This window comes from Lathyrus oleraceus, chromosome 7 (genome assembly GCF_024323335.1).
Source record: "Lathyrus oleraceus cultivar Zhongwan6 chromosome 7, CAAS_Psat_ZW6_1.0, whole genome shotgun sequence".
In the NCBI taxonomy this organism is placed as follows: Eukaryota; Viridiplantae; Streptophyta; class Magnoliopsida; order Fabales; family Fabaceae; genus Lathyrus; species Lathyrus oleraceus.
This window is the reverse complement of record NC_066585.1, coordinates 457,593,290-457,601,866: the sequence shown is the minus strand read 5'-3', so window position 1 is coordinate 457,601,866 and position 8,577 is coordinate 457,593,290. Positions and strand designations below refer to the sequence as shown.

General features: G+C 34.6%; 1 protein-coding gene across 1 annotated transcript; it reads right to left on the bottom strand.

The window, feature by feature from the left end:
- Positions 1 to 385: 385 nt before the first annotated feature.
- On the bottom strand, positions 386 to 7,612 carry LOC127100542 (calreticulin-3). The gene is made up of 14 exons (XM_051037760.1): positions 7,396 to 7,612; positions 7,149 to 7,256; positions 6,821 to 7,013; positions 6,489 to 6,747; positions 6,208 to 6,264; positions 5,914 to 5,961; positions 5,682 to 5,768; positions 5,540 to 5,597; positions 1,960 to 2,027; positions 1,743 to 1,838; positions 1,598 to 1,654; positions 1,431 to 1,514; positions 1,250 to 1,285; positions 386 to 632 (listed from the first exon to the last, which is right to left on the bottom strand). Exons 1-14 carry the CDS (start codon positions 7,490 to 7,492, stop codon positions 621 to 623), a joined length of 1,260 nt encoding a protein of 419 aa, XP_050893717.1. The 5' UTR covers positions 7,493 to 7,612; the 3' UTR covers positions 386 to 620.
- Positions 7,613 to 8,577: the final 965 nt, after the last annotated feature.

Here is an 8,577-nt window from a genome sequence, read left to right as displayed (position 1 = left end):
AGAGATGAGAAATGGCGCGGAAAGAGAAAGAAGAAGAAGAAATGGATACAGTGGTTAATTATATGTTGTTATTGTTAGGAGAGAGAAACAACAAATGATATGAATATGGTCCACATATAATAACACATAGATAAACAAAAGTGTAGGTCATATTTTATTATTTTAAGTAGTATTCTTACACTGTTCATACAGTGTAGTGTATGAATCAAATGTAAGAATAGCAAAACTATACCTGAAATAAACCTCAAAATCCTAAAAATGAATGTTCATGGTGCTCACTATTTTACTAATGGCTCGCAAGCACATGGGATATCCTTAGAGATTACTTTTTTAAAAAGATTTTTTATGCAAGACTAGTTCAGATAGTTCCATTTTCACTAAAGTCTAAGTCATTCAAAGATGCATTTATTTGATGTCTGATATTGGTGTCAAGAGGGGCAAAGCTATGTGTAATGTTATGGGGCAGGAGCCCCACTATGTTTACAACTTTTCCCAAAATTGATACTTAGGTCCCAAAATTCAGAAAACACTAAAAATTTCAAACTTCATAGTTGCCATTGAATTGAAGATTGCTGCAACATCAATTATGCAGTGTCCAACTGCTCCTCACATTGCCCATTTCAAAGTTCATCCTGTAATAAATGAAATTGCATATCAAATTAGAACAATGAAAATCAAATCCATCCTGTAATTTTAATGTCATGATCATGAATCATGATGCTCCATCATTACCGTTCATTTTCAATCATTGCATGTTTTGTCTTTTTTCATTATTTGAGTTCTGAACAAATAAAGACTTTACCAATGACATTTGTGGTAGGTCACAAGTACATGGTACTCTCTGAATATAAAGTTAAAAAAAGTCTAACTTAAGTGGTTCAGAATATAATAACTTTATTTTATTTAGTAATTTACTAAGATTCTAATAATCTTTTAGTCTCATGATAGATGCTTTTCTTAAAAGGTGTGTGAGGTAGTTTTCTTTTTTCTTGTTTTGTCTATATTTGATGAAGTTAAAAAAGTGCTTGTATTTTGGGGTACTTTTGCACCAAGTAGGGTCTTTCTTATGCAAATATCATGGTTGCATTTGGCTGGATGTGGAAAAGGTTGATTTTCAAATCAAGTGACAAAGAGGTATGGACAAATTGTCAAACCCAGCTCACTCTTAGCAGCTCCAGCAAGAATAACAGAAAGCAATAATGCATAACAAGACATCCAAATAAGAACAAATTGCACAGTCTTGGCTTACATGTTCGTAATCGCCCATGTACTCGTGGGGATCCGGCTGCAAAACAAAGTCCTCAAATCAGCTGACACAGACAAGACACTGACATATTTGCACCGATAATAATTTGAAAAGGTTTAATATTTGAATGTAGCTCTAAATGTATTGGTGTTTGACATATACGCCTTAAGAGAAAAAAATTTACCCTTCTACGACGCCTCTTATCTCCGTATCTACTGCCCCTCTCTCTCCTCCTCTTTTCGCCCTCTTCTCTTGCCCTTTGTGCCTCCTGCACAGTCATAACATCAAACAGTGCCAACAGTGCCCCGTCACAAAAAAATACGATTACTGCATAACTCATTGATCCATTACCTCTTCTTCCCGAGCCCTTCTTTCTTTTTCCGCTTCTTCAAAAGCTTCTTTTTCAGTCTGAGGTTTTACACATAACGAGAAAGCGAGCACTAAGATGGTTGCTACAAACTAAATAACAGACACAAATTCTGAAGTAATTGCTTACCTCTCTATTATTAATCATAAATTCTTCCACAGCTTGCTTTGCATATTGTGGATCGTCACAGATTAAGATGTTGTCATAAATCGAACCGGCCTTCACCTGAAAATTCAAATTTGAACATAATGGCGCTTCAAATATTCGGTAATAGCAATTCATATCGAACTGGTCATCACTATAGAGGAGGAGAAAAAGTAAACCAAAAAAACACAGATACACACACCTGCCACACTTCAATGCCCACATACTTTATTGGTTTCAGCACATAAAGATCAGGATCGTCCTCAAATTCTGGAAGAAACAAAAAGAAAACTTCATCATTAGAGATTCATCATTAAAAATTCATCATCCCATGCTGCCTGTAAATTTTGGTAGGTCTGAAGGATTTGGACGCGGTTCACACTTTACAGAAATCAATTATGAGTTTTATTACAAGTTTGGATAAGATTCATTACTGTTAGAACAACAACTCTGGTTGAAAAGAAAATAGATATGAAAAGCACACAAGATTTGATCACAAAGTTTGGTAAATTATATACAGGGTACAACTCGCCCCACTCGAGCGATCAGGCCCCGTGCCAGTAAACTATGAGTCATACCTAACACTTAGATATGCTCAAGTAAAATGCAATGAAGGCTATAACATATTAGTTACTAAGATAATTGATAAGCAGTTACTAAGAGTACAATTTCAACAAAAACAATGTCTAATCAAATTTCCCTAGCCCATTAAACATCATGAAAGTGAAAATTTACATTCTGATTATGCAGAATAATATAGAAGATTCTGGATATCAGACGGAATCATGCAATTCTGTTCTGTACAACTAGAATTAGGGATGCATCATTACTTATTTTCTTTCTTAGTTATTTCAGTAGTTATAGGAAATAATTAATTCTAGATTTTTAGGCTTGTAACTCTATTTAAACCAACATATTTTAATAAAAAAAGTAATAATAATAATCTTTTTTTTCTGCATGATATCAAAGCAAGGTATGATCCATGCCTAACCTAGTGCTGACCTTACGATGGCGAGTGAAAATAGAGTTCGACAAAATAGAAGCTGGTGCGATTCCACCCAGTTCATCAGAAGGGCACTCCTCATCATAAGCCACAAACTAAATGACCAAAACTCCAACCAATGGGAGAGGTGTGTCTGTATTTTCCTTCAAGGAAGAAGAAAGGAAGAGTACATCTCTGCAGACTCCAAACAACCAGAAGAAGAAATTGATCCTAACCTTTATGGAAGCTGGAAAACCGCCTTGTAATGCCTTAGCTCCTCGACACTATGGTAAATGAAATTGGAGAAAATTTCATGTACTAAGATACCGCAAAATAAATGTGGGACGTCGTGAATGATACATATTTGAATATGGATAATACATCTGCCATTTTCAAAATAAAAAGCCACTTGCATGATCTGCGACAAGGCAAATTTTAGTCACTGGGTACTTCAATGAACTCAGTCGACACTGGCAGCAGCTGGATGCATATGAAGAAATCAAATAGAAATGTCAAGATGTCAAGAAGAAATACAAGGATCTGATTGAGAGAGATAGAATTTACAACTTTCTATTGGAACTCAACAAAGATCTTGATTAAGTTCGTGAGAGGGTTCCGGGAACTAAACCACTCCCAAAGGTGCAGGAAGTGCTTTCAGAAGTACGAAGAGAAGAGAGGCAGAAGCATGGTTGTCAAAATCGGGATCTCGATAAAGATCGTTAGGGTATAGAAAAAGCGTGAATTGTAGGTAAGATCCCAACAAATAGACAAATTTATAGAAATAACTAGGAAAAATAACCTTAATATAAAATTCTCATTAACTTAATCATCAATAGCAAATACTCGATCCAAAAAAACATAATTTCCTCGGACATAATATTCTCAATCATGGTTGTCGGTATCTCGCTCTAACTCCTGAAATCTTACGATCTGGCAACTGACTACCGATTTAAGTGTCACAAAGATCTTGCATTAAACATGTGCGAAGCAGGTCAAAACAAAAAATGGATAGTTGGGATCACAAGATCCCACAATTTAAGATCTTTCTCTAAGAGTTCAACGCTCTAGCCAAATACAAGATCTTTGTGACACTTAAATCGGTAGTCAGTTGCCAGAGCGCAAGATCGTAAGATTTCAGGAGTTAGAGCGAGATCCCGACAACCATGGGCAGAAGAAAGGTCGTGCTAGGAAACACTGTGACTACCCCAATTGTTGAAAGCTCAGTCTTGGCAGCTAGAGGAAATCAGTCTCGACCACCACAGATGAAGAATAGGCCATGGTGTGATCACTACAAGAAACCTGGACACACTCAAGAAAATTGTTGGGCTATCCATGGGAAACCATCAGATGCCAGGCCGTTCTGGAATAGGGAAACTAGAGGCAGCACAACCCATAATACAACTCAGGAAGGAGAGACAGGTGCTGATCCAGCCCGTTTCAGCAAAGAACAAATGGAAACTCTACAAAAACTTCTACAACAAACTTTGAAAAACACAGGGAAAATCACTGGTACAACAACAATAGCCCAACAAGACAGTTTTATGTATGCCTTAAGAACTAGAAAAGGTAAAACAAAACTTTGGTTTATTGATTCTGGAGCTTTAGATCACATGTCTGGAGATATAACAGTCTTTGACTCTTATTCTCCATGTCAAGATCATTCAACAATAAATAGTTGATGGTACACTCTTGAGGGTGGTTGGTAGAGGTTCAGTTTTTATTACACAAAATATCACTCTAAATTCAGTTCTTTATATCCCTAAACTCAACTGCAACCCACCAGCAAATTGACAAAAGATTTGAGTTGTGTTACTAAATTCTCTTCTAACCTGTGTGAATTTTAGATTTGGGATTTTAGGAAAGATGATTGATAATGCTTAAGAATGTGCGGGACTCTATCTCCATTAGGTTGAAGACCCAAAGAACAAACCTAGAGCTAACTCTTGTGCAATAGTTCCTCCAAGCAATAAAATATCTATTATATTGTGGCAATATTAGATTAGGCCACCCCAATGCTATGTACTTGGAATAATTGTTGCCCTCATTATTTAATAAAAGTTATAATTTTCAGTGTGAAATTTGTCAATTCACCAAGCATACTCGAACCACTTATCCTACACAACTATATAAGCCTTCTAAACCATTTTCCTCCTTGATTCATAGTGATGTATGGGGACCATAAAGGGTCAACAGCACTACAGATGCTACGTGGTTTGTCACCTTCATTGATGACCACACAAGAACCACTTGGGTATTCCTCATGAAATAAAAATCGGAAGTAGGAGGAATATTAAAAAATTATCATAAAATGGTGGAAACTCAATTTCAATTTTCAAACCAAAAATCAAGCGCTAAAAACAGTCGAAAGTATTATCATTCAATGCTAAATCTCTATTTACAAAAACATGGAATTGTGCATCAAAGTTCATGTGCGGACACCCCTCAGCAGAACAGAATGGCAGAGAGAAAGAATCGTCACCTCTTGTCACCAAGAGGTGACAAGGCCCCTTAGGATGGCTACAAATGTGCCAAAACAGTTTCGGAGAGAAGCTATACTAATTGCAACCTATCTCATAAACATTTATAGGAAATAATTAGTTTTTCATTTTTAGACATAGGTTGAAAGTACAGAATTATTGATGTAACTCTATTTAAACCGGTGTATGTAATTGTTTTAACCAAAAAAAGGAATAATAATAATAATCCTTTTTTCTCCATGTTAAATGTAACATTGTTATATCACCTGAAGTCTATTTCAAAATTCTAATGTTTGATATCACATGCTTATAAAATAAAATACCTGGGTTATCAATCCATGGAGTCTTCCACTTTCCTTTGTAGTTGGGGTTCTTGATTTTCTGAGATTCAACAATTTTCCACAATTAGAAACCAAGGCATATATGAAAATAAATTCAACTTTTAACATGTTCAGCGTGAAGAACCTTCCGTTTCCACGGTCCTTTGTATGCTGGATTAGGAATTTTTGGCGCTTTCCATAGTCCATCATCTTCATCATCCCAGTCAACAGGCTGGTCAAACAAAAGATTAAACAAGAAAAAAAGATAAAGAGCTTTCATAAGCCTGAGCAAATTAAGTCTTGCATCAATAGTTGTAATCTTAGTATCAAAATACATTGTTTTAGTATATATCTAAACATGCAGTGAACAAACAAACCTTCTTGGCTTTTGGATCGGGGATTTCAGCTGGAATTGAATTATAGCCCTGCAATATCAAGACACTTAGACTTGCACGCATATAGCACTTTTTCTTTTATAGATTTTTGTTGAAAATATAGCACTTTGCTTACAAAAACCAAAAGCATATTGCAGTAGACTGATTAGTTGCAGCCGATACTAGCTAGACATGAAAGTTATCCATACCACGGTAGAAATTCTTAAAAGGTGGTCATTAAGATTTATTTCCCGCAATAAAAAATGGAAGAGTTGTGTGAAAGGAGACAACAAGTACCTCTGGTTTGACATCATTAGGGTCCTCAATGTACTCTCTATCATCCCAGTTTGCTGGCTGCAACAGAGAATCTAAAAGGTTTCGCATGAAAGAAGATAAACAAAAAGAACCAAAACATCTCCTATCTAAATTAAAAACTCCTCTAGAATATTTGTTTGAGTTGTTTCTCGACACATTACCATTAAGTCTCAGCATTGTAACATTCAAATAAACCCTAAACTCTAAACCCTAAATCCACAGTAATACATGCTAACCCATTAACATTAATTCAGAAGTATTACCTTTCTCGCCTTGACATCTTTGATTTTCCTTGGAGGGAGAATGTCCCAATCCGTGTACATGCTTCCAGAATCTCTTTCTCGATTATCGACAAGGACACTATAAGAGGCATCGGGCCTTAGAATGAACGTATAGAAATGAGTTAATTTGTCTGTCTCGCACTCCAGATCCTTTCTAATGGGATAATTCTGCCCCCGATATGACAATATAACATGAAGCTTCTTCGTCTGAGTGCCACATAGATCCGGTCCAAACATCAAACTGCGTTAAGAAAAACCAATCAGTGGACTCTGATCAAAACTAAACAAGAAAAATACGAAAGAAATTGACGAACCTATAAGGAGTATCACCGCCAAACTTCTTCTGGTTAACATAACCCGAAAGAAGTTTGATATAACCACCACCACATTCAACATCCTGCTCAAATTTAATAGAATACTGAAGCACCAGGGTTCTGTTCACATTAGTCAACTCTGGTATCTTTGCAGATATCGAAAAATGCTTGGCATCATTATATGTCTGAATTCCTGCAACAATCAAAATTCATAACACTTAATGGTCCATTTGAACTTATTTATTCGAGTTTATCTACCTACATAAACACTTGTGAGCTTGTTAATGAGAACTTATGGAAACAAACAACTTTAGTAGTAAGAGGGTACCTTTGTCATCAGGATCTCCAGGCCATTTTCCAGCAGTATACTTAAAGGTACCTGCTTTTCCTTCACTCCTTTTCCAATCAGACAAAACCCAACGACTTTTCCACCCATCTTCATTTTCATTCCATAGAAATAAACATTGACTATAGTTAGAAAGCTAGCTTCTGTTACTATGGTAAGAACTAAAGAGATCATGAATCTAACTAAACTAATGTGAATATAAGAAAAGGGAGAAGATGGTTAAGCTTACCTTGAAATTTTTCTTCGAAAAAGACTTCGGCAAAGGATGAATGAGAAGTTAGTAGAATGAAAAGCAAGAGGTTGAAAAGATGGGTTGAGATTCCCATTGCATCTCTTCAAATTCAGACAGTGGAACATCTAATGTTTAATTTAAGAACAAGAACATTAAAGTAGTTGTAGTTTCTAGAAGGCAACATTTGTCTATTTATGATAAATTAATAATCATTTAAGTGGGTACTTTTGTTTATTTATTTAGTGCAAAACTTACTAAGAATTTATGTGTTGAATCCATAAAAATTCGGGATGATGGAGAAGAAATTTAGTTCAAGTTGAAAGACGAATTTTTTTTCATGTACTAGTATATCACTTCATTATATAAACTTCAAGAAAATATAAACTCTATGAAAATTAATTACTATGAAAAATATAAAACACTTTTTATATTGCCTTTTTCTTTCAAAATCATGTAATATTTGTATTTGTGTATGGCAAAAACAAATTTGTGTTAAAAATATCAAGGGTTAAATGCAGTTTCTAATTTTTTAATTTTTTATATAATACATAGATTTTTTATTTTTTATTTTTATTTTATTTTTATTTTATTTTTCTGCTTTAGAATTGTATATTTAATATCTCTACTTATCACATAACAATGATTATGTTGACACATTATACAAAAATTGATACGATAGAATATTTGAATTTTTTTTTATATTATTATAGATTATATTTATTATTAGGCAAGATATTATTTAACAACAACTTATTATTTAGCGAGGTGGAGCATCATCTTCAAGAGATTTCACCATTGAAGAGTCTTCATCTTTCATCTTTATGTAATGTTTGAAAATGTTATGATGTTTATTGTTATTACTATTGTCATACTCTAAATTTTGCCCCCCTAAAGCTTTTCATCTGCATCTCATTTACATCATTACTCAATGACCATTCCATTTGGTCATTATGCAAACCCCAGTTGATAACTCTACTGTTCAGACAGGAAGACATCCTCAACACTGGCAATCGTTGGACTGATTTGTTTCTATTTTTGCATTTGTAGTTTCTTTGTTGTTAAAAGCTGCTTGTGTTTAAACATTGTTGTTTTTAATGGTAATATTGATGAAGTAATGATGCATGTTTTGAAATAATTATCTCGCATTCGCTCATTTTTCTTCTCTTATATCAAAAACAA

Excerpts from the sequence above, each read along its gene's own strand:
- LOC127100542 (XM_051037760.1), bottom strand. The coding sequence starts at position 7,492 with ATGGGAATCTCAACCCATCTTTTCAACCTCTTGCTTTTCATTCTACTA. Across the intron at positions 1,839-1,959 it reads TGGGCATTGAAGTGTGGCAG|GTGAAGGCCGGTTCGATTTA; the intron begins GTGTGTGTATCT and ends TTGAATTTTCAG. Across the intron at positions 1,515-1,597 it reads GAAGGGCTCGGGAAGAAGAG|GAGGCACAAAGGGCAAGAGA; the intron begins GTAATGGATCAA and ends ATGACTGTGCAG.